A 27417-nucleotide genomic window follows, 5' to 3' on the forward strand; every position below is an offset into this window, starting at 1 on the left:
GAAAGAAGGAGATATGGTATCCAGCTGTTTGGACTAATGCATCTGATGAGAGATATGGTTTATAATATGGATAGTGTTATGGAATTAAGGAGATTAAGATCCAGGGACTTAATGAAAGGAGTGATTGATATAGGTCTGATGGGGTAGTGTAAGATTGGGGTGCATTTAAGTAATTTTGGGGTTATTTCTTAGAAGTTTTGAGGAAATATAATAGTCATACTTTGGCTTCTTTACATAATTATTTTGAGGAAAGAAGATGATGTTGAAAAGGATTCATCCCATTTCAACTTTAGATTTGCGACATTGAACATTTAGAGTAGTAGAAGGAATTGTCAAAGCAACAGGTATGGTGGTTACCACCTTTACTACCTCTGAATTCAGGAATAAGAAAAAATCAAGAGAACAAATACCCACAACAATGTTAAATTTTCCTACAATTTGTGGAAATGCCCAATGCTTACATGAATTATCTTAATTGATATAAATGTTTTTGAAGTTAAGATAAAAAGAAAGCTAATTAATGAAATTATATTTGATCTGTAGAATGACGTAGCCAAATGTTGCCATTTATCAGTCAAACATAAGTGACTTATGTATTTACCTTCAGCTGAAGGAGCACTAGGATCATGAGGGAGTCTGTGATCAGTAATCACATGTCCACTAGCAGATGGCCCACTGATACTTATACTTGTGCTGGTGACGGGAGGTGGTGTGGGAGTCGTGGTAGTGGGGGTTCCAGCATGGTTCAACCCTCCAGTCACAATGGCCACAGAAGAACTGCAAAGGAGAGCACAAAACCCAGAGTTATAGTTTTATATTCACATATGCTCAAGAATATTAAAAAAAAGTAATACCACTTTTAACTGCCTAACTCGGGACCATTTATAGACTTAACTGTCTAATTGAAATTTATGGCATAAAATGTTATGCTATTGATAAGTGAGCAAATGTGACCAGTATCTCACCAAATACAGGTGTCTGAACCTGTGGATTCCCAAATTTTTGCATGAGCCTTAAAATTTTGATCTAAGGCTGCCACATTTATAGCATGTTAGCTGTACATGATGTAGACATATTGTGATACAGTAAATTAATTTATGCACATTGTGCTCATATACATACATATAAATAAATTCAGACTTTGATTACCTGCTAATGATATATATCTAGAAGTGATGTCCAATTATTCTCTAATGAGAATCATATCAAGCTGGAACTGCTTCCATAAAGGGTTTTAGAGTTTAAATTTGTTCACTCCCAATCATTTTGATGATAAAGTTTCAGCATTAAGCTGGTAAATTTCAAGAATTTCCCACCTATTCTATATATTACTCAAATATTAATTAATTCAATTACCTGAATTACATTCTTTAATAGTGGTAATTAGCTCTGTACTCATCGTAAAAAATATTAGAATGCACAGTAGCCTGTATTTTTGCAAGAATTTAATTGCAGCTCCTAATGAGGCTAAGCTCAGTGAATTCGTGGGTATCCAAGAGGAAATGAAGACTGAGGTGTGAAATAAAAACTTGAATATATCTCCAAAGTGTATCATGGTTTGAAAAAGTTTACTATGTTGCATTTATCATGCAGATATGTGGTAACAGCATAATTTTTATTACTTGTACTGTTATTAGTATTTGCAACTCAGAATTCTGGAGCATATATTAAATAGTTTTTGGCGCATACTATGCATATAGTTCTATCATTATGACATTAGCCGAATGTTAACATTTTGCCCTGTACAGTCATTTCAAAGAATGATTAATTGTTAAAAAATAAGTTATATTGGATAACGTCTATTCTAGTCCCTTGGCCATCTTCTATCAGTCAGAAGAGTATGAGGACGTAGTGCTTACATATTTGACAGTAATGAATTCAGCTCTCATAGTTTCTAATCTCTTTAATGAAGCAAGGATCTAATATCTACAACAAGTAACATTACCATTTTACCCCTGATCAAATGTAGGAATCATACAAGAGGAAAGTATGTATATATTGACATCAATTCAATGCCAAGTTAGAGGCAATTTAAGTTTTAATTGAGAAAAAATAGACAATGTTTAAAAAAAATTCAGATATTGAAACTTCCCATAATTTAAAAAAAATCTTGATTCCTCACACTAGCACATTCAGCCAGTTTAGCAAATTTTTTTCACAGTATGGCTGTATGATAGTACACTTTTTTATCATCAACATTCTGCAATGAAAATTGAAATTAATGTCCGAGGACCATCAGCACTATTTTTATTAATGATATATGATACTACCATACATTAGGTTGGATATTGGTGATCAATATATTGAAGTTTATGCTGAGTGGTTCTCAAAATATGCATGTTCTCATCAATTTTTTCATGCTAACTGTTCCCTAAGAAGGAAGCGTAAATTATGGTCCTAATTACTCACTGGGATGTGGATGTTGAAGATGAAGAGCTGACCACAGCAACAGTTGGTGGTGGCGGGAAGTGCTGGTGAGTGTGATGCTGTTGTTGCTGTTGCTGACGAATATGGTGTTCTTGTTCCTGCTGCTGCTGCTGGATTTGCTGCTTCTGCTGTTGCTGCTGCTTCTGCTGCTGTTGTTGGACCTTTTGCTGGTGCTGATGGATGTGATGTTGGTGCTGCTCATGCTGTTGTTGCTGCTGCTGTATCTGCTGTTGTTGGATCTGCTGTTGGTGCTGCTCATGAGCAGCTGCCTCCTCATCTTCTGGCTCCAGCTCCTTTCCTTCTCGAAGTGGGGGAACTGATGTGGAAAAGTGGTGCCCACCAAAGAATGGGGACTGATGAGGAGGATTGGGAGCAGGTGATGAGGAAGGAGAAGGCTGTTGCTGTGATTGTGACTCATCAAGTGCTAATCCATTCAGGAGCAAGGGGTGAAACTGCTGGGAATGGTGGTAGGGAGACTGGGAAGGAGGAGGTGAGGATGGGGAGGGTGAAGGAGGAGGTGGAGGGGGAGAAAGGAGGTGTGAGGGTGCAGGAGAGGGAGAGGCTGAGAGTAGAGAAGATGGGGATGATGGAGGGAGCTGAGCATGGTGCTGAAAATTGTGGTTATGATGATATCCTCCATCAAAGTAATGATTTTGTGCTGAGAATTGTTCCTGTGACTGCTGTTGCCTTTGCTGCTGCTCCTTCTGCCTCTGCAACTCCTGTTGGGCTTTCTGCTCTTGCTGGAACTGCTTGAAATTGTTCAGGGTTGGGTTTGACTGCTGGTGGTGTCGGTGGGGTTGGTTCTGAAGGACTTGACTTGGCCTTGCTGTTGCTGGGAAATGGCTGGGCAGCACTGATTGCTGTTGTAGTGGAGGCCTGTTGCTGGTGATGAGGGGTTTAATGCTATAGCTTAGTGGAGGTCTCCTCGTGGTGGAGAACAGGGGGACTCTGGTTGGCTGAGATGGTGGTAAAGGGGGCCGCTGGGAATTGTGGTATATCTGCTGATGCTGGTGGGGCACAATGTTCCTCAGTTCCTCATGATTTTGGTTGTGGGCAAATGCAAGCAGTGAGAGGGTCCCTGGGGAGGTGGGCCCAAATTGCTGCTGCTGGTGGTGTGGATGTGGCCTGGGGGTTGGTGGGATGAACTTCGGTGGAGGTGGCTTGGAGGGCAATGGGGCCGGCAGCTGTGGAGGCAGAGGTGGTGGGGTGGTCGTGGGCGCTTTAGTAGTGGTGGTTGTTGCCACTGTTGTGGTTGTGGTGGTTGAGGAAGGAGTGGTGTTGGGCAATGTGGATGTCTCGACCTCTCCACTGTTGGCTGCATCTTCTAGGTCTTCTGGAACAGTTCTGAAACAAAAAACGCTTTTTTTAACTGAAAAATTAGCAATGCTGTTATAGATTGAATATTAAGGGTATCATCAAAAATACAGTTCCCACTTGTTCCCTTTGCATCTCCATCTTCCCTCCATTTTTTTATTCTCTATGTATTCATTTTCATTACTATTCATCGATAACATCAGACCCCTCACTAGTCCTCAAGAGCGCGTTAGATTGTAGATTGGGTTTGTAATTGGACCTTTTCCTTCAATCATTACATGTAAATTTTTCTCGCTTAATATCATTTGTCGTTCAATCTACAAATGAATTACCACCATCAAGTACCACCTTCCACTCTTCCCTACGTATCGATAACGCTTTTACTTATGCCGTCAACACCGGGAATTGAATCTGGGAAAAGAGTTCTCGAATGAATCGGCCATTACCGCAGTCCATTAATTAGGAATAGGCTGTTTGAGCCATGTCCATAGAGATGAAGGGTTGAAGCCACATAGAACGCCATAGGAAACTTGTGACCAATAAAGTCTTCTGGATTTGCATCCTGGAAGTGTCAGTTCTTATATCTAATCGCCAAGCGATTTCATACGAATCTGAATAATACGGTGAAAGGAGATCCGAATTCCACGGAATTAGTTAGTTCCGTAACTCTAGAATTCTAACCACAAATAAATCCTTTCAGGCGGTGGGCAGGGAGAGACAATGCACATATTCGGGGTAGTAATGCAAGTTCTTTTACTGCCTTGGGCTTTCCATAAAGTTATTGAATTTGGAAAAATAATACAGGTTATATTTTGCCGTGGGTGTCCAGAGGCTTCAACCGGATTTGAGTTCGTAAACGTCCCTGCAGTGGCCGAACGGTCCACTCACTTGGCTACCACGTTGTATTGGGGGTCTTAAATTGATTAGCTTCGATTACACAAGATAGACTATGATGAATTTAAGATTATTAGGACTATAAAGTTATCGTTTCAAGGTTAAGCTTACCTGCCGGCTATGAAGGCATTGGCACCATATAATTCGAGGTTGAGTCCGTAGAATTCCTCTGCCTGGCTGCAGTCAACTTCGTCCACCCGCTCACAAACACGAGTCTCCTGGTCGAATACAGTGCCATTTAAGCACAGGAACTTTATATCCGTAACTTCACCTGAAATGGACATTATTTGGAACTTGATGAGCTGGGAAAATATGTTATAGTCAGATAGAGAATGTTGAAATGATTTACTTAGAGCCCATATTCGAATCGCTATTGAAAATCAATCTTGGCATGAAATAGTTAACATTTTCGATTTAATATCTAGTAGAAGCTCAAAATAACTTTTTCAAATCTTTCATAAAATCAAAGAAGAAAATCTTCGAGGAATCGCATTAAAATGATTAATAACATCAGTAAACAGGAATATAGAAAACATTCAAGATTTCATAGGAACACATAGCTATGAAAAGCTTATACAATTACTGATATTAATTTTTAAAAATTGCGTTCAATATGTATGCTTTGCCTCTAATCAGAATAACTAGACATCTCTATGTGCACAAATAAATTAATTGAATAAAATAATTTATCTCCCATACTAATTTCATATGAAGCTTCTTTTATTTGACAACTTTTTAAAGTTTCAATTGAAAGGATGCAGGAAATGAGCCTACGTAGGTGGACCAAAACTTCATATTTTTATTCCAAATGTAGGACTTAAGCTACAAACCATTATTTATCATTATCGAAACTCTCTTCAGCTGTTACCTTTTGAGAAAACAATCCTTGGGAGAACTCCCCCCCCCCATTTTGAACAGATCGATAGGACTTATTAAATTAAAAATTAGGGAACGAAACATGAAGTGACATTCGGAATAGAATCACTCAATAAATTAAAAGTGATATAAAATTTGATGTCAACTTTAGTCCCTAGAAATGATAACTTTTCATCTAATTAGATACTCATGGATTAAAATTCGGGTTCAGCTATTGGTGTTATTTACTTCTTGAACTATATAACCGACCTTAAAATTACATCGGTAGTCACTGCATGAACAAATTTCGAGTTGCTAGATTTCGGAAAAACGAAGGATTATGTGTAAAATTAAATCACCCCCGCGTAAATGCAAATATCAACTCCCATTTCTTCACTTGGCATATTTTAGTTGAGTCGATTTGTCTTTATTGTGATTTTTTGTAGCTAAATTGTTATTGCTCCAGGTGATTTCAGCTGCACGATGGAATAATGGGTCAGATGAACGATAAGGGAAGCACGTTTCAATTTTGAGCGTGTTGCGACTTAGAAGAGACTTAAGATGTCTTACCTTTCTGCCCGATGGTGCAGACGTGAAACATTTGGCACGCCGTTTCCACGTCTGCATAGTAGCCTCCGATCACCTTCCCCTCACACGAGAAGTTCGTCTCCGGCAGGTTATCGAAGTCCAGATACTGGAAAAAGGCAGTCATAATTTGTATTCACTGAATCGATTGTCTTTCCATTTCCGTTTACAATATCTCTACTGTCAAGGAAGCTTGATGAACGACTGATTCAACCGTAATACGAAACGAACGGAGAAGTTCATCATTATGTTTTCCGAGTTATCAACCATGCGCGGACCACTTCTGACAATGTTTTATTGTGGATTAAAAAATATTCAGAAAACTCATTTTAAACTTTATATTAATTGCTTTGAGATAAGCAGAACTGTTCATTCATACAATCAGCTAAATAGGTGAGAGGCAGACGACTAGATTAAGATTTTCAAAAAGAAAACTATTTCAATACGAACGTTTTCCTTAACAGCTACTGGTTTTTTTATAATCTCAAAAGCCAAAAAGATGCTTGGTGACGAACACTTTCCATTTTGAGTGACACCTCTGTCTAAATAAAAGCTCATGTGTGTTGATGTAGAAAAATGAGAACAATGACAATTCCTTCTGAAGAGAATCAATAGGTAAAGGTAACGTTACACAACGATGAAACTGCTTAAATACATTAAATGCTTGTGCAATCGACTTAAATTTGAAAGAAAATATTCAGCAGCTGGAAGTTGAGACGACACATTTACTAAATAAAATATAAATGGATAGGAAAATACATTTTTTCTTCATCTAAGCAAAATACGAGAAAAATATTATCAAATCATCAAGCTAATATCAATAAACTACCTCCAATAAAAATATAAGTAAAAAATTATATGAATAGCACGTGGACGCACAAATTTGAAGAAAAGGAAACTTTTTGAAGATGACTCTTTAAAATGAAATTTTAAATTAAATTTACTTGCCGGCTATATAAACTTAGCTAATCATTTTTGTTATATTCTTGAGGAGTGATCCGATTTACTGGGGGAGGGCAAAATGCTTTTTGTACTTACCCCGGAGACGGCAGCGTACGTCGGCCTGGCTCCATACTGAATTTGTAAGGCGGCAATTAGAGCTGCAAACAAGAAGAAAGAAAGTGGTCAGCAAGCGGTATAGACTGTTGGCGGCGGTGTGTGTGAGGGGGGGGGGGGAGCGAAAGAAGTGCGATGCCACTCGGCGTCTTATTCTCACTTTCCAAGTGGCACAGTCCTCCCTCCTCCGCCCCCGAAGGGCCACGATGGCAGCAAAAGGGATTTAGCGGAACGGGGCCATCGCGTTCCCATTTCGACCATTCGCACGTCCGATTATTGCCCCATTGGCCTGCCGAAGAAGCATTTTCGGGGTGAATCGGCGGGCACCGCTTGAGGCTAGAACGTGGGTCGCTCACGCTTGGAAGGAGTGCAGACCATTGGGCATCTCCGAGTGGGGAACATCGACGGAATCAATTGAAGACGTCACCAAGTGGCATGGCGCCAGGACCGTGGCAAAGCGAACGGAGTCAAATCAAATTTTATTCACATTTTTAAACACCGTGATGCTGCGTGCGTTGCGTTTCGATAATAGCATACATTTTCATCAGACCCAAACAGACACAAGATTAATATTTACGAATTATGTACACACAGGCCTAGGATTCCTTTCTTTGCTTTTTCAACATTGAACCATAAGAGCCATTGAAGAGTAAAAATTTATTTCAATGGTACTCGTAGGTCTGAGGAAAGCCAACAAATTAGTGCCTAACTAACGTGCCTTATTTTACTAACAAAATTTACTTGGGTCCATGTTTTCACAGTATATTTTGTTGCCTTGAATGATATAAAACATGAATTAAATATGTTTGAGAAAGGTTTATAACCTGTTATCTACGAATAAGGCTCAATCCGTTTTCACTGTAGAGAGGAAACACTTAAGGTCGGAGATTTCACTAAAGTGGAGGAATTAATGGTACCTGATTTCACTATAGCGGAGGTATTACTGGTACCATCCATAGAAAAGAACAATTAAAAATTCATTTAAAAAATTCTCATGACTGGGAAAGATAAAATAACAATAAATGAACGATAGGTGTCGCAGAGGGATGAATGAGTTCGGTACTTCACACATATATACACCGATAACGGTGCGAGGAGTGGAGGTAGGGCGGGGAAGGGGGAGAGAGTCACAGGGGGAGGAAGGGGGGGAGAGAGAGAGAGGGGGGAGTGAAGGGGATCGGTTCGCGGCAGATGATGCACGCATGCAACGCCCATGCTTGCCTGCGCTTTGAGGAAAGGTGGAGGGAAGGGAGGCAAGGTGACCTTTGAACCAGAAGGACGCTGAAGAAGGAAAGAAAGCACCATGGGTAAGATCACGGCGCGGGGGCAGGTGTGCGGGTGAGACCATTGCGGATGTGGAAGAGGAAGGGATGGAGAGAAGAAGTGGGAAGGGAGGGAATAGAAGGGGCTCTCTCAAAGGGGATAGGAGTTCGCGGGCCTGGCTAAGGAGAGTCGAGGGATGATGCAGGCGAAGCGGGGGAGGAGAGCGAGAGCAAAAGGACGAGGGGAATACCGTTATCCGGTGAGAACACGACTCCCCCAGTGCCCGGAACCTGGATTGCAGCAACGGCGGTGGCGAAGAGAGGCGCGTGGGCTCGCCCCATGAGCATCCTAATCGCGAAAAGCACTTCCCTGGCTTCGGAAGGGCGGCTATTTTGAAATGTGTTCCGCACACGATTCAGAGGGAATTCTGAGGGACTACGCTATCCCGATTGCTGAACTAAGTAAAAAACATACCTGCTTCGTTCTTTAACTCATCGAAAAATTCATTTCCATGCCAAGAAAATGAACATTCATTATATCAAACTCATTTGTACTCACTCCATACCTTATGAAACAACGCAAAATTTTAATTATTAAGAAATATTTCTCGCACGCCGATTGAATGAGATCATTTGCGTAAGAGCAAAGGGTTATTCAACATTTCAATATGCCTATGTCAAGGGAAAAAGTTATTAGGTCAGTAAAATACTCTACATCCACCAGTGGAAATCCTTTTTTTAATGATAATTTCTGATGCTACCGGTCACAGAAATTCTTTTCAACTTAAACTTGATTCTTCTCAATGAACACTTTTTCAACAAAAACATACCGAGGTTTAAACTGAACGTTTTTTTTAACAGATAAGAGCGTGTGGATGGGTGGTTGAGCGAAACACGATACCCATTTAAGCGAATGCACCTGAGTATTTGCCTAAAATTGTCAATTGCAGTACTTTGAGTTTACAAGATTTCGAGTAACATGGCGTACATGGTTGTTTCATTCTACCAAAATTTCTGACTTCTATTTAACTTTCCAGAAGCCATGCAGAGGGAAAATAGACAACATGGAACGGATTTGCACTAGAAACACGTGTTATATAAAATGACCACAAGAGACGGACGCCGTCGCCATCAATCTTTCTCTCGAAGTGATGAAAGCCACGCGGGATCTTTCAGATGGCAACTCGCGCCGGAAAGAGCGGGTCTTGGAGACTACCTTCGTCGTGGAGTCGTCGCCGACATTTCCGTAAATAAATTACGGGAGAAGGGGCGTCGGCACGCACTGGGGTGTCGGTCAAGGTGGCAGCGAAAGCAGCCGGACGCGGCACACGCGAACTTGGGAATTTCCGGTGTGGGAGAGCGCATTTCGTCAAAGGCGGTCGCCATGGTTGATGTGGGGGGGGAGGGGAGGGATTAAAGGAAGAAGAGGTCAACTCCCCCTCTCTTCCCGTGTTTGCTTGTAACAGATCGATTTTCCCCTCGGAGAGGAAAATGCACAAGAGATTCTGAAAGTGGGTGTATTCACGTTGTCTCAAATTTACCATCGGGGACAGCGTTCATCTCCAAATTCCGATGGCGGAAAGAGCGGGCGGTCGACTTGGGACGTGCGGGAATCACGTAACCTTTTACAATCAGAGCCCGTTATTGGGGCCGGCAGCTTGCTCCTCTGCTATCCAGAGCATCATAGATTCGAATCACGCCTTGCGAATGTGGAAGGTGTTAAGTCGTGACGTGGAAGTTTTTCTCGAAATACATAGATGATGAGTCTAAGACCACGGTGCACCGAAAAAGTCATGAATATTACTCGTATTTTTCCATTTAGTTGCAAATAACATTGTGAGGCTAAAATAATGGAGAGGGCGACCATGGCTGTTGGTTGATTGGTTAAAAATGTGAATCGAAGAGGTGGGAAGGAGGAGAAATGGAAGAGATAGGGGGTTGACATAATCTCGCTTAACATATAGTAAGCAGTCAGGAAGTAAAACTAAAACCGTCAACGATTCACCTAGTTCTGGATTCAAGGCGTTATCAAAACGGCTTTCATGTAAGGACTGAAATTAAAAGAAAACCCATGCTACATCTATCAATAAAACCCAGACTCTTAATGAGGGAAGCTAGTACCCAGCCAAAAAGTCGATTTCTTTCATTGAGTCAATTTCATCGTCACGTATGTCTGTACTGTACCAACGGAGTAACAATGCCAGTAATCTCCAGCTCCATCAGAGCGGGACCACCGAGCATATGTATACATTGGATACCAATGGACATGGAAGGTATTTTACACGCCTCTGAGAGGTAAGCGCAGTACATTTGATTCAACAGTCACATTTTTAAGAAACTGTTTTAGGTATATACTATTTCAAAGGAGTCGTCAAGTTTTTGTTTACAAATTTTGCATCGTAGTGCATCAGTTATTATTAATCTCATGGAAAACATAAGCACTCGTATTAAAAATAAGGGATATTAGTTCTACTGCCAGTCATTAAGAAAACACGAAACGCACTCAACATTTTCAAATTAACAACACTACCTCAAAGGATGTCAAAGAAACAAAGTCAGAGTGTCGCAACCGAGGCCATTTATCGGAAGTAAACAAAGGTTTTCGGCAAGGTGAAGCGTTGGCGCAGTCAGCACGAGCCCACTCTTAAAAAAATGGTTCCCATGAGTCGTGTCACATCCCATAAACTCAAGCTGAAGTTTCCCGCGTAAAAGCCCAGGTGAAAATCGAAGTCTGGATTTTTTTTCCGCGCCCGGAGTCGAACACTAATCTTCGGCCTTCGATGCCCGTGGTTCATTCCGGCGACGATTCACCTCACTCGTGGCTCCACAATTCCGCTTGCTTAAGTGCGCTACGTCTGCATGCGACCTGAATCCCGTTGAACTGCCGCTGTCGGCTTGACAAAAAAAATTCACTCCCCTCCGAGGCGAGAGATGGACGGACTAAGATGGTAATTGAAGCGCCGGAAAAAAGCAATCCAGATGGAATTGAGCCATCGCCATCTTTCTCCGACTTCAATTTACGTCGAAGACAGCGAGCGGGTGGGGGGTTCTAATTGAATTTTCTCTTGAAAGACTATCCACTCGATCAATTTCAGCGAGCCTCCTCACGAATTATAGTATCCCCACATAGTTCACACGCCGCAAAAAAATGAAATATTTTTGGTCAAACGGGTTTGGACGAATATTTATGGAATAAATATTATTAAAGCCTTCAGAAGGATATATTCACATCATTTAATGCTGCAATTTGGCAAATGAGGTTTCGCATTTTCGATTATCTCACACTATCCACCATGAAGAGGAGGAGCATACAGGAGACCTGAAGCCTGAAGATTTCAGGTTAAAAATTGTATTTACTAATATATTCTTCATGACTTTGTCTTTTATTAAAACCTGCATGGTGGGCGAAAGATAAATGACAGCTGGGTGTGTATCTTAATTCAGGCTATATATTTTTAGGCCTGTGGCCATTTTTTAAAGTGAGATTTTGTTGTCATGTAGGGTTGTCACGAGCATATCCCGACGATTTGGGTATGTATTCGGAACAAGGAATACACTATTATGTTTCCTACATGTCCTAAGAGACCACCCACCCGTCGTTTTTGAATTTCGGTTGAGTGTTGCAGAATTTCTCCCATTAAGAACCCATTAAGGACAAAGGAGTGGAGGATCGACGGGTGGGGCGTCGACCTGACAAAAATAACCATTTCCTCCTCCATTCACACACACACAATCCTGCGTGACTGATTGAGCGTGTGCCGAGAAAGATGAACATATGGGTCACTCCTTTTGATGAAAGTGTTTTGTTGAAGATTCCAAGCTGGATGCTCCACTTACACCCACACTTTTTCCACACCAGAAAGAAGAGCACGCAGTGGATCGTGAGTTGGAGAAAATCAGAGTAAATATGATCCGACCTAAACGTTTATTGCTTATAAACAGTCGACAACCAGGCCCCCCTACCCTGATACAATTATTTTATATTAAACGAGTAGTGAGGCTTACATTAAAAAAACTTCCAAATGGAATTGTTTTAATTGTTGAAATCACATACTAAATACGCCAGGCGAGTTAAATTGTTTGATAAATAAATACGTTTGCATATTACAAATATATTCAAGTTCATAACCTTATATTATACAGGGACTATGTTCACGCCTTATGTGGCAGAAAAATGTTCGCATGGATTTGATTTAACGCGACATTCCCTTTAGACGGGTTGGTTCGCTTCATTCCATGTTACCAGATTCCACTGGACTGAAGATTAAAATAATTTAATTGGGCAACTTTCGCTTAAGTATTCTCTAAATCAGCGCGTTATCTAACATAATAGGTAACGGGAAGATGAAGACGTTCGTACAAGGTTATTTAAACTCATAAAACGTTAACGTGAAATCTAAAACATGAAACATCTGCTGTAAGAAGCCCGTTTCAGTTGAAAGGATTCAGGCATCTAAATGCACAAATATTTTAGAATAAGTTTGTTACCTTTCAATTTTGAATTTCCTAGTAATTCCCCACTCAACGAAAAAATTGAGAGAAGAGTGGCTCCTACAAGTGCAAATGAGACTACCCAACCTGATCGTCTATCATGATCAGGAGTTAACCTTTTAAGAATTGGTTTGTCGAAGCAGTCCATCACATGCCGTCCTCGTCCAAGATCCTCATTATGGCATAGATTCTGGTATTCATAAGAAGCAGAATTGGGACTATGGAAGCCGAACCAAGATTAGTGTGAAGTTATCTCTGTTTTCAATGAAGTTCTTAATGCAGGTAGTCAATAACCGAAATATTTCCCTCAGGTAATGTGCTCAAGAGATTACTGTGTTTCTGACAGGGCTTGATTAGTGGCCATATTTCTCTTGTCATTTTCCATAAGCTTCTCACTTTCCTCAAACATTTGAAGGGCTTCCTAATTCAACATGTCCATTTTACTCTCTTCACCATTCTTCCCTATTACCATAATTACATCGCTTCCAATCTTCTTTTTTTAAGTTGATGCTATCTTCCATGGCTCCATGACGTACAAGACTGAACTCCAAATGTACGTAAACTTTTCTGACCAGTTCCATGAAATCCACGATTGCCGCTTCTGATAAAATAGCCGTAGCTCACGCCATTCTGGCCCCGTCGAAATCATTGTTAATTCATCTCAGTCGATTGCAAATTATTGTGGTAATTGGTGAAAACAGACTCTTCAGGCTACTCTTCCCTTTTGAACTTCACGCAAAAGAATGGAAGACGCGAATAAGCCAGTTATCGATTTGGACTTTCGCCGACAACCATGATCAAACATTTAAACGGACAGGAGCGTTGGAAATAGTCAGTCAGCAGATGAAAATTTAAAATTTGTCTTTGACGAAAGTGAACGGACCGAGGCTTTGGGAACACTTTCTACTGCACGATCCTGCCGCTTCCTGTTTTGCATGGGCGATTGAAAATTTCTCTGCCTTTCCAATGATTTGGGCGTGGAAACTTAAGGGAATGAAAGAAATCATCAAGTCGTCAGTAGCGTGGAGATATTTTTAAAATATAGGGACACTGAAAAATTAGCATTTTCTAAAATATGTTTTTGAGAATTCTTTTAATATTAGACATTATTTCCTAAAAGTTAAATTACCGGCTTCGTGCCCCTAATAAATGCATGTTTAACGTGTATGACTACGGAAGAAAATTTTGATCGAAGAACAAATGTTGTTAACATTTGTGCAATACTATATCCTTAAAATGTATCCTACTTACCACAATTTTGAAATGAAAATATATGCCAGAATATACAACTTTGGCTAATTGTGGTGAACATGCTGTACTCTACGAGTAATTGTGACAAAAATAAAAGATACACGTGAAAAATGAGTCGGTTAAGATAGACTGTGGAACGGATTAACGAGTTACTGACAAGTAAGAAAGGTGTGCGCTACGAGAGTTGGGTCGATTTCAGAGATCGTATGAGACTTGAATCATCAAATAGACATACATATATACCTGTATAATAGGGAAGAGTGAATACTTTGAAAAGGAAGCAGTAGATCGAGAAAGTCATGGGTGAATGTGGTCAGGGAAACTCCAAAGACAAGGAAGATGCTTCTGGAACAGAGCATAGTGTATAAAACAATGTGACAGAGACGAAGGGAGTATGTAAGAACATCGGAGCATGGAGGAAATTACTAAAAGGGTGTACGTTTCCATTAAAAATAAACAGACTTGTTAAAATTTTGTTTGCATCAAAAGGGAATGGCGTGAAGGGTATGCAAAATTTTTTTTCGCCCACTAATTACGCTCTCCCATTTCATTTCCACTCGTTTTTACTTTCATGTACCTGGATACTTGAAACGGATACCGATCATTTTATACAAGGTACTTAGATAACAAATAATTCAATTGTGCAGTATTTAAGGCAACACTATATCGAGTGAATTGATTACACTGCTAATTTTATAGCCTTTTACTCAACAACTATGTACTCCCTCGAGATGTAATGAAAAGATATGACATAGATTGACAGCTAAGATTTGATTTACAGAGAAGAAGATGCCATCGTATGCTCAGATACTTTTTCCCAAACTATCTCTTGCTGAGCCATCTCGAAAGGATACATTTTGCTTGATTGTTTTCGCATAGAGTGAGAAAAAAGTTCCCAAACCAATCGAGCAGTAGTAGCTTCAACTAACCCGAGAGCGAATGGAAATGCCAATACTAGCCTTCCCTTCAAACCCCCCCCCCTAATCGATTTTGCTTGCGTAACCCCTATCACTGGCTCACTCTGGTGCGCTTCCCTTGGCATGGCGGTGGAGGAGGGAGGGAGACGGTGGAAGACAGAGAGAGAGAAACTTCGCCGCGAGTCGCGTGTCCTTCGTCAAACGGCTCCCTTGACCTCTTACTCTGCCTGACACTTCAGCTTAGCTCCCCCTCCTCCCATCACCTCCACTACCAGCAACTCTCCCTCGCTCTTCCTCCCATTCCCTTCCTTTGTCTTCGTCAATTTCCCACACATTTCTCATTCCCCACTCTTCCCGCTAATCACCCCCTCCAATCTCCCGGCCGAGGAGGCTTCTCTCTTCTTCCTCCCCGCCGTACTCCCCTCCCACTCCATCCCTCACACCTCTCAATTTTACCCTACACCTTTCCCACCCCGCTTCCTCGTTAATATCCCTATCCTTCTTCCTCAGTACACTTTTAACGACATCCGGGCTCGGTAATATCCTAGATTACAAAGCGATTCTTCTGTTCTCAAATGCATACTCATTTCTTGGCGTCTTCCAGGAGTTTCCGGTGGTCCTTTTGCCCCTGAGACCCTGTATAGTACTCCCCTGTCTATCGTGTTCAGGGTCAGAACCATCGGATAGCACATGAAATTCAGGCCCAAGGTGGATGACCCTTGGCGCGTCGGAGTTTTGGTGCTGAGCCGGTGTTTTACTCACGGGGCTAAATATTCACATTACACCAGACTTCCTCACTACCTATCCTCGGTGAAACATATATGGTGAATATGTGGACAAGCCAACAAAAGTTAGAATTTATTAAAAGAGTGTTAGGTAAATATGATCGGATCGTGTGCAGTGCAGAGGAGCTAGATTTGGAAAACGTTGTTAGTAGCGTATCGAAATTACTAGAGGAGCTATGCTGGAAATCACTTACGGAGGCTAAATTATAGATTAACTCTCTCGCATAAATTGGAAGTATATCTCTTCAGTGATGATGCTGGAAATTTATTCTTAGGCCCATCATACTGCAATAGGAGAGATTATGTACATGCAGTTAGAGAGATTAAGTGTTAAGGAGATAGATTGAAGATACCATTTTTCCCACGAACGATAAGGGATGAGAATTACGTTGTCCGACTGCAATAGGGAAAATATTTTGAGTTGAAAGTCGACCGGTGTATAATTACACCCTGCCATTATCTAGGTGGCTTGCACGGTACTATGTGATGCAAAAGGAAGTAAAAACAGCCTCGATGCAATGTATCGCACGTTCACTCCTGCGAATTCCTCTCCATCGTTTCTTTTACAAATTACTCTTGTTTCCTCAGGATATCCCTTCAATTTCAAGATTCAACTTCAATCAAAGAAATTTTCAATTCGCTTGCATTTTTCAATTTGCTTACGTTTTTATGTTTTCTCAATGCTCAGAAGCTTATTTTGGTTGGCAAGGAAGAAAGAGAAACGTCGTTTTTTCCGATTTCCTTGGAAGAACGATTAGTATAGCGAAGTCGTTATGAAAAATGGAGGCCAAAAGTTCAAACAAAATCGGTGAGTCATGTGACCCTGCCTCCTCTCATCCTTTCTTGAGAAGCCCACGCTCTTCAGATTTGAACTTGTGCGAGAACTCGGTGCGCAGGAGGGCTCACAAATCCAGTGAATGGTTCTCCCTCCCTGGGAGAATATACAAAACTTCTCCACCTCTCGTTCAACTGCTCCGTTAATTCCACAAGTATCCGATCCTTCTTCCCGTATACACTCGCTCTCTTAACGTCAAACAACATACGTACACACACTAACTAGCTATTCATTCTGAGACTTTTGTTTTTCAGAAGGCGTCGCATGCTCACGCTTCTCTGTCTATTAGTCCACCTCTCCTTTCATACACTCGATATTCGATTAAATCGCTGACCTGGCTCATCATTCCGGTTTTATTTTTCTCACAATTTTTTTCTCCGCCTCTCTCTCAACCTATTCACAATATCTCCTATTTCGTATTAATATGGTACCAAAAAGTTCAAATTAGGGGCTGATGATGAGATAGGAGGATGTTATAACAGTTGCGGTTTAGATGAGGATGGGCAGTAGGTGACCTAGATATATGAATTATTTTGGTCAAGGTTTCATTTGTTCCATGATAATATCTTATGTAAACCACAGTTATCAAACCAAAGGTTGGCTTGATTGGTGAAGGTAGAGATCACCATCACCCAGTTCTAAGCACAACGACCAGTAAAATTCACTCATCAGGGAAGGGAGGCCAGATTCTTTTCCTGGGCCACTTATGGTTTCCAAGGAAAATCTGGTACCCGAAAAATCAACCAGCTCGGACGAAGCTGAGGGCTCCCAGATATGTGATTGTGCCCGATAGCTCAGCAAGCCACTCACTGGACTGCCACGCCCCTATCAACAATTACACTAACAGTAATAACTTTCTCTCTTCTGTGAAGAATCTTGAGGTCAAAGTAAAGGAAATTTAAATAGGCATGTATTTTTTACGAAGATGCAGCAATTATGCTTACCAATACTGGCACAAGGAAATTGTATTCACTTTATTTAGTTCAAGATCACCTAGTTATATGGAAGAGTTTTATAGGTCGTTAAAAAACTTGAATTCATCAGAATGGCATAGGATGGAGATCAAGAACAGCGTCAATGTGTATGAAAGATAGTCCTTGCCAGTCTTATATGAAATACTAATCCAATACGTACAAGACAATTCGGCAATGGCGAAGTCAAATAACACATTGCTCTGGCTACTAAGTGGGCCAAATGTATTAAGTCATAAAAAGAAGTGCAGTGAAATCATGAAGTCGTATTAAGGCACTTTCTTCTCCTATAATAAATATCTTTCCAAATACAAGCAATCAGGAAGGTAGAAAAGGATGAAGCAGTAAAATGTATGAACAGAGGTCACAAATGATGTGTGTATATATATACATACATATATATATATATACATACATATATATACGTATATATACAAAAAAAAATATATATATATATATACACATATATATACACACACATATATATATATTTTATTTATATATATACATATATGTATATATATCGCCATTTAATATATTTTCTATATTTAATGGCAAAGAACTTGTAAATATGAGATAACTGTTATCCGCAATGGTGATGGTAAACAGCGTGAAGTAAATGGGATGAAAATCTTCCCGCAAAGAGCAATGGCATGTTCTGGTGTTTTATGTGTGTCCTGAGCAAACAACAAAAACTTAAAAAAATGATGCCATTAGATATATTTCCCATATCAATATTGGCTCTTTATCACGCTCATTCATTTGAGATTACAAGGCCTAAATCCTATGCACCAACTAAAAAATGCACAGGATGACTTATCAGAAATTGTCTTTGTAAGCATTATAAAAAGGTATAACGTGCAAGGGTGTATGCTATTATAAAAGGGGGTGGTGCAACCTTGAACAGTAAAAATATTGGATAGAAAAAAAGAACACATTCCACACTTACTAAGAATTACAGCAGAACACGTGTCTATTCAGATTCCATACAAATATGGGGTGACATAGAAAATGCCATCACATTTTTAAACGATAAATAGAATACGGGGTAGAAAGGAAAATCTCAGTCATTAAAAAGGAGAGGCAGAGGCAAAGAATTCAGACTGCAGCCTCCGGGACGATGGACGACGAATTTTAAGTAATTAGGAAGTGGCATATAATACGTAGTGGATTTCTCTTAAAGGGGGCACACCAAATGGACGATACGGAAAGGGAATCCACAGAAATGGTGAAAACTAGATGGATTTGGATGGGGGAGGAAAGAGAGGGAGTGCTACCAGATCCCCGGAAACTCCCTCCCCCTGGCCGGCAGTGCAGACGACGGAGAAAAGAAAAAAAGAAACGGAAGACGAGGTTAACAAAAATGGAGAGAGAGGGGGGAACCCTCCCTTCACCCCCCTTCCCTCCCGTGGGGGTGGGGAGGGGTTAGTTTTGCCTGAGAGTTGGAGGTGGGGACGGCGGGTGGAGTGGAGGGGTGTAAGGAATTTGACTTGATCGGCGAATAGCCTTGGGAAATATCCATTGGAGAGAGGAGAGGACGGTGGGGAAAACGATGGCCGCCGTGATAGGTGCAGGTGATGGGGGACAGGACAAAGGAGTCCATTGCGGAGGGTTCTTAAAAGAGCGGAGGTTGAATGGAGAGGAAGACACTCCATTGGAGAGCGGGGAGAGCGATCAATTACGCGAATCGCACCGAGTCACGCTCTCGGGTCAACCCACGCAAAATTAATTTATTTTTTAAATCAGCGCAGAACTTTCCCATCCATTATCAGAGAATCTCCCAGCAAGCTTTCGGCGAAAAGGTCTGAGACAGGGCCGGAGCAATAAGAGTGTGTTTGTGTGTATATACACACACACGCACATATATACACATATATATACACACACAAATATACATACACATATATATACATATATATACACACACACATATACATACACATATATATATATATATATACATAAACACACACCTATGCTTACATATATAAGTATATACCCATGTATACATATATATTATGGGTAGCGAAAACTGCTGAGGTCATCCGAATCATTCAGGATGGTCGAGTTAACGGAGTGCTTCGAGAAATAGGAAGAGGAAAGCACAAGAAGAATCACAGAAGTGCTCGGCAGTATTGCTGTGTTCAATCATCTTCGTCAATCTAAAAGAATCCAATTCAAAATGTCTATCTTCTGTTTTCTCAGAGGTATACTTAAAACAAACGAATATTGGTCACCCGCAAGTGATTACTTAATTATGAAACCTACAAAAAAACCAATGACATAAACACAATTTGCTCTTTTGTTGGTTGTGTTACAACAGAGCATTATTACTTTGCATTCCATGTGAAAAATTATTTTTTGTGGCGTCTTATTATAACGCAGCCGTCGCCACTTTATATCAGCTTTCACTTTACACCCCTTTATTAAGAGCTGCCACAGGCGAGACTCGAGCGCGAGTGCCGTCAAGAAAGTATTCGAGAGGCAACATATCCTTGAGCACACCACTCGAACTTAGTTCCACTCCAGCAGTGGCGCAAGTGCAAGCGGCGCATCTGCCCCGAATGCCTCCATTAGCCTTCTCTCCTGACTAAAGAGCCCGTCGATTTACAGTTTAATCTCCGAATCGGAGGACGAAGAGAAATGGGTAACGTCAGTTAGCGGTTTGTTTTCGATCATATATTTCATTGTTTGGCGGAGAAAGAATTCCGAAACTTGTAAGAAATGTATCTCAATTTTCCGAACCGAAAGTCAAAACCCCTCACGCGAATTACTTATATCATGTATTGCCATAAAAACACAACCCTAAACATCCCTAACGAGGTTGACTGCGCTTTCAAAAAGAAATTTCAACCGGCAAACCATGAAATAGTACATGTACAGGATACTTAAAGGTTAAAATGTGAATTCATTATCGGTACCCACCTTCGGTTCAGCATCATTGTTTTGAAAAATTACCGGAAATGACTCAAGTATTTCCCACTATTAATATATATATATATATATATATATGTATATATATGTATATATATATATACACACATATACATATATATATATATGTATATATATATATATATATATATATATATATACACATATACACATATATATATATATATATATGTATATATATATATATATATATATATATACATATATATATATGTGTGTGTGTGTGTGTGTGTGTGTGTGAGTGTCTATGTGTGTGTGCGGGCGATTCGAGGAAAAATACTTCCGAGACTCGTACCAACCAATAAAATAATTGTTGACGCATGTAAAATTTTTCAGCGCAAAGGAATATAAAGGCAGAACTCAATAAATTAAACAAATGCCTAGTGTTCTAACTTTCATTGTCAAATTCCAAATTAGCTCTTACCGCCAACCTATTCTAGGAACCTAGACTCGCAGAATGATACTATGTTAAAGAAGATATAACAAAAAATCTTAATCTGATTTGAGTGATTTCGAGTCCTGTAAGATTTACTCATAAGGACACAGTGAGAAGGCAATTATACTTTCCATTAAGGAAAGTAAATATAAATTAGATGAAATTTCAACGACGGTACAAAGGAGAATTTGAGCGGGAATCCCCTTGGAGGCCGTAGATGAGTGTGGGAGAGGGGAGGTAACAGCGTGGAAGAGGGCGATGTAGCGAGAATTCTGAAAGATTGGATTCGCACTGAGATTCGTGAAGGAAGGGGGGAGGTAAAGATGTGCGGGAGAGGCGAGAGAGGAGGTGGTGCAAGGGGTGAGGAAAGGGGACGGCGAGAGGGAATGGAGAGAGAAGCTAGGGGGGAGGAAGTCCCGCTGGAGGCAAGGACGTTCCGTCCCCGCGCGCGCGCCACTACGTGGCTCCGGGAGTGGATGCTGGCCGCTGCACAACACAGAGCCAGTAACGGGGAGTCAGTCCTCACCCCTGCGGCCCCCCGCCACCGATCCCCCCCACAAACTCCCCCGTTTTCCAGCCTCCGACAACGCTCTCCCACTTCCCCTCCCTCAGACCTCCATATCCCCGGTCGACCTTGAAAGACGCGCTGCCCTTTAGCGGGTGCTGTTGACGCCACCCCAACCCCACTCAACCCTCCCATCCCCTCTTCATTTTCTTTCAGCGGAGCAGGAGAGCCTCCCACCGCTACGGCCGCCCGGCAGTACTTCGCGACCGAGGAACCGGTGGTGGGACGCCAACCACGCCCCTTTCCGCTTCCTCCCTCCGCAACCACCTCCCTCCTCGTCGCAACCCCCGTTCGCCGTCCACACGGGGACGAAAGTCTGAACTGTGAAATGCGCAATTTCATCGTGCTTCAGTGAAAATTTTTATTGCCAAAAAGGCCGGCGTATTGACTTGGATAATAATGACCGAAATTGAATGGCATACGGTATCCCACATTACACATTGTACGTACTTAGCTTTCGATTTGAAATCCTCCTCATCCTACTGGCCCACCATTTCGATGTATGCTTCTCTTTAGCGTCGGGGTATTCCCGTGAGTACAGCTGTGGGATAAATAATCCGAGTGTCTGGGCTCGATTCCTTAACGGTATGTCCTTAGAAGCCTGGAGCTTCACCTAAAACGTCTTATCTTTCGGGCACCACATCTTCCCGGGTGAGGCCGCATATGAACAGAAACTCAACCTCTGCTAATACAATGTGGGAATTACACACGCTGCGCGGCTGAACTTAGTATTGGGTGAATGAATACCATCCATCAAAAAGCAAACTTTGGATTGATTACCGTGATTGTTTGAGCGTGAACTGCTGTCCGCATGCTTGAAATTTACGCTGACGCTTCAACTTTATATAATTAAGTAGACATGGTATAATCAAGTAGAAAACAATACAATAATAAATATTAGATGAGTTAATATTTACGTCTCATGGAAATAGAGTGCAAAAGTACCTAATTCTCAAATCGACAACAACGTTTTCATTTTCATGGAAGATTTTTTTACGAAATTTCTCTCGTAAATTGCTGCACCCTGTTGGCAGCTGAGGAAAAAATATTATGAATATGACGAAATGAATGTGGCTGAGTCCTGGTAACGAAATTGTACCCTCTAGTTTCATCATCTTCTCAGCAGTTGAATAAAAGCTCAACGAGAAGTCCTAGATATCGACTTCAGCTGACAGAATATTTATTAGACGAATCGAAAGAAAATTATGTTCCTGAAGTAGTAAACAATATCACTCTTTATCACCTATTCATTTCGAATTATTTAAAACTGACCGAGTACCATAATGCAGGCAAAAATAAAGTGTTTTTGACAATTTTCCATTCAATAGGAGCAACATATTAACTTCCAAGAATTAATGCCACATATTTTACTTTGCTTATCTAACTGCATCACGCTTTACATATTTTCATATGCTTCAGGAATTCAATTAATATTTATGAGGCCGAATGCTATTTTTAAACTGCAGGACAGCGTGAATTATATACTTCGTGGGTTTTCCAAAAAGTCAGGTGATCATCTTTCAGCGTTTCGCGGCTGACTCTGCCTTCGGATCGTCGGCAGCTGATCAGGTGGGTCCTGGATGAAGGCCCACGTGGACTCCACTTACAGGCAACAAAACGCTTTGTAGAAAGGAGAGTGCTCTTTGCGAGGTTTTAGCGAGAAACAGTTTGTCGGCCTCGAAATCGATAAAAACCAATCTTTCGGGAGTTTAATAAAAAGGAAGCTAATAAAAGTTTAGCCTTGTAAGTGAGGCTTTAAAAAATTTCAATTTCTTTCACACATTTTGAGAGGTGATTTAATGTTATGCGTTCCTCGAAACTAAATATTTTTTAGTCCGAAACTCTGGACTTCTTTTTCTTCCGCGGAAGTATGAGAGCGCCCATTGATAAGGCCCAAGGGGAAAGACGCCTTAGGCATGGGCGTATTTTTCTCCAAAAGAATTCTGGCAATTAATTCAGCATGGTCTTTTTTAATCATGCCAATGTTTCGATTTCCCTTACGTCAAACTCTGACAAAACAAAAGCCTTCAGCGGCGAGAAAGCTACGTTTCTCTCCTCTCATATTTTTTGCTCATTTAATAATCCAAGATTGAGTAATGAATGAATTAACGGTTGTAACGTCATACACCCTATCTTAAGCTGCTTTCTCAAAATTGCATAAACTTATTTTCTTTATTTTAGATAATTTAACGATGGAATTTCATTTTTAAACTCGCTTGGGCCAACCGTTAACAATGCGCTAAGTGCAAACATGAATAGCATAGTTGAAATGCATGAGCCATATGCTGGAAACACAAGAATGACCTCATTCGCTACAATTTATTGGATATTATCACGGTTTCATTTAGGATATTTTCACAATTATATTTAGGATATTATCTCAGGTATTACTTTGTTTTCATTCATGCAGCCTTATTCCCTGTTATAGGTGGTTAAGGGCAGAAACCTTTGAGCTATTGACATATGGACTGACATTTAATAATTTACCTGATCTCGCTCACTCCGTCGTATCGCCACATACCATTTACATCGATCCTACTTCACCAAGTCCTTGTCAAAAAAATGTCTGCTCTTGTTGGCATTGGAAACATAAATCGAGAGAATTGGGAAGTTATCTGGCGTACAGGATATTCTATATTTGATTTAATTGAGCAAAGGGAAAACAGAAACACACGAAATACTGGTGCTTCTGTAAAGTTTCGATCGTATTTTTGTTAATCTGTTCTTAATCACTTTTATGGCGTTTCTGCTTGTAGACATTACAATTATATTTACCTCGAACACACTAAGACGGTGAAAATTGGATATACCTATATATATATATATATATATATATATATATATATATATATATATATATATATATATATATATAGGACGTAATGCTGTTTCAACCTCTATTTAGAAGAAATTCTTTAGTGGATGAATCATATAGCAAAGCAAATCTAAAGCAATTCATGCATAATAATACCTGTTATAAGTCATGTAATTTATATAAAATAACACCGAAAATTGTTATGCAGGCTAGAGCAATGGTGAGAACATATTCAGCTGGATAATTTAATAAGATTTAAGGCGATTTCATCGATTGGAAAGATGGAATTCCACTTTTTTAACACTGCAGTCGGGGAAATAGGTCAACCGTATAGAAGCCCTACCATATAATTGTACATGCAGGAAAATTACGGAATATAACTGCTGTAGTCGAAGTAAGGGAACATTATATGAGGGCCCTGAATATTATGTGCACAAAATTGAAGCTGGCCCGTCTTCGAATAAAGAAACATGCACTTAATACAAAAGAGACATTTTCTCTACCAAGTTTACTCTCCCTCTCACTTCGGTGCCTTCTCGGCAAGCGAGGGACGCCTGAGAGAATGGCTTGCGTGTCAGGGACGAGTCTTCAATTATCATCGCGTGTAATCCTTTACGAGCCATTCCCGTGTTCTTATTTGGGGAAAGAATCGCATTGTGAACCAGCTTAGCTATCTTAAACACGCTGAGGAAGTAAGGAGGGAATCTTTCTCTGTCTCATTCTCTAAAAGAATCAAGGAAATGCCTCACAATATAATTGTCCGTAATGAGCACAGTGACAGGAGCCTCTAGGGAAATGAGGAAGTTCGATGAAAAATAAAATATGCACGCCAGTTGACTGGGTGGAAATTCCGAGCCACTGAAGGTTGACAACTTGTACATTTTTATACTTATTCAGGTTGTTTAAAGTAGGCGATTAGGTTATTATAAAAATACATGCATTTATGGTACCAACTAAGAAAAACATTAAGAGATTAAAATATTAAGGAATTCAGTACTTTGCGACGGTTCCAATTTTGGTGCAATGATTTTATGAGGGAAATGGAAAAATAAAAAAAAAGTTCTTACAGTTATGGTCACTAAAAATTATACTCCCTTAATTTTCTTAATTAGATTCATTTTATTTCTAGTTTATTGGAATTCGGATATTAGAATAAAATAGCAAATAAATCCTTAGAGCGTTCATTTATGAAAAAATAAAAATGTCAACCCTAACATTAAAGTCGTTTACAACATTAAGCTTTCGAGAAGAAATGTGAGATAAGTGTGCCACTGAAAATAACTTAAATGGATGGTCACTATGTCAGTATTTCTGAATACGTAGTTTAGATAAATAGGGTAAAAAATAAATACTCGATGAGGTTTCGTAAAATAATTTCTTTTGACACATGACTAATCAACGACTAAAACATTTTTATGCTACTTAAGTCTTCATTATTTAGTTATTGCGAATTCAATCTTACTAACTAAAATGCTATTATCGTCTTTAATTTGAATGTGTGTCTTTCTCAATGCACAAAAATAAAAAGATTAGAACTAAAACGGGGCACCCAAAGTGGTTTTAAAATAGTTATTTATTTGTTTAATCCCTTGCACCTATAAAGAAAGCAATGGATGGTGATAATTCAGTAATATGACGAATACCTACATCTCCATTTAAATGTACATTTAAATGCACCTAATAGCCTCATTAATTCTATTAAAGGAGATACTCTCTGGAAGAGGAGAGAGACTAAGACGGAGACTTCAACGGCCGGGAGAAATGATTTCAACGCGCGTATGTGGTGATTTCAACGTTTGTCTAATTAAGAATGGCTAGCAGTCGGACCCACGTCGGTATCACGTGATAATTAATTAACTAGTTTTGGAAAACTTCGCCCAACGTACCCGTTTTGACCCGAGACAATAATTATGATAACCTTTCATTATATTTTTCACATATAGGTAAAAAAAATTTAGTGAAGACAAGATTTATAAAAGAATGTGCGAAGCAATAAGATAAGTTTATCTTCTCCCTAACACAAGAGGCGTCACAAAAAAGAAGACGATTATAGGGAACCATCCACCTCTCAAATAATTTATCGTATACGTAGGTAGATTTATAAATTAATATATGAAGAAAAAATGCATTTATATCTGACGAAAATAGAGAATCTAATGAAAGTAGGAAGGGAAGGAGGGTCGCAGTTTTGGGATATATACAGAGGAGTTATATAAAAGGGAGCACACTTATACCAGCAGAAAACTTAGGTTTAAGTTTCATGAGATATAGGATCCCTTATTTCTTCGAATTATAGCATCTGTTATACTCTGAGTAGAGAACTGACGATTCTGAAATTAATATCGGTGATTGTGAAAGAAAAATATGCCTAATGGGGTGAATTAAATTTAATCATAAATAAACTCGCGAGACAACCCGATGGACGGTAGAAAATAATTCATGACTTCATTTGACAGAAAATGTTAAATTTTAAATATAACCGAGCGCAAAAGATTGATTTTCGAGTGTAAGAATGTTTTCTCAGTAGACTCGAAGGCCCACCTGCTGCGAGGTAAAGCTTTGGCTTCCCGGAGCTCGTAAGGTTCGCCCTTCTTTGAGGCCTCAACCCATAAACTCGATCACACCTTGGCGCTGTCGTTAGGGACTCCGGGGAGAGGACGGCCGTTGGAAGTTGGTCAGAGCAGTTGCGGGGCCGGCCGTCGGGCAACTCACCCGACTTCGGCGGCCCCGCGCCTCCGCCGACCCACCGGACGGGCGGAGGGAAAGGTCCGTGCGTGTGCGTTGGGGGGGAGGGATAGTGGGTGATTGTGGGGGAGGAGAGGCGTGGCCGTAGCCGCCCTCCCTCTCGCACTCCTTTCGTTTTCTCCGTTCACCGCTCTCGCAGGTCGTTCACGTGGGGAACACGAGGCTCGAGGCACGCCCCTCCAAGGTTAAGGGAGGGTGTCCGGCCCCCGCCCCCTCACCCTCTGCTCCGCACTCTCAGCTACCCATCCCCCTGCCCTC

At 40.5% G+C, this 27417-nt stretch overlaps 1 protein-coding gene across 1 annotated transcript in view; it reads right to left on the minus strand.

Annotated features, from left to right (window-relative positions):
* LOC139691166 (uncharacterized) overlaps positions 1-27417 on the minus strand; it is a 211028-nt gene that overhangs the window by 13538 nt on the left and 170073 nt on the right. The window contains exons 3-7 of the mRNA XM_071588885.1: positions 7114-7175; positions 6061-6184; positions 4747-4906; positions 2410-3771; positions 602-777 (exon numbers count right to left, since the gene is read on the minus strand). Coding sequence (XP_071444986.1) covers positions 602-777; positions 2410-3771; positions 4747-4906; positions 6061-6184; positions 7114-7175 — 1884 coding nt within the window. The remainder of the gene's footprint in view (positions 1-601; positions 778-2409; positions 3772-4746; positions 4907-6060; positions 6185-7113; positions 7176-27417) is intronic.

Source organism: Hetaerina americana, unplaced genomic scaffold (assembly GCF_022747635.1).
Source record: "Hetaerina americana unplaced genomic scaffold, ioHetAmer1.1.p SCAF_30, whole genome shotgun sequence".
Classification (NCBI taxonomy): Eukaryota; Metazoa; Arthropoda; class Insecta; order Odonata; family Calopterygidae; genus Hetaerina; species Hetaerina americana.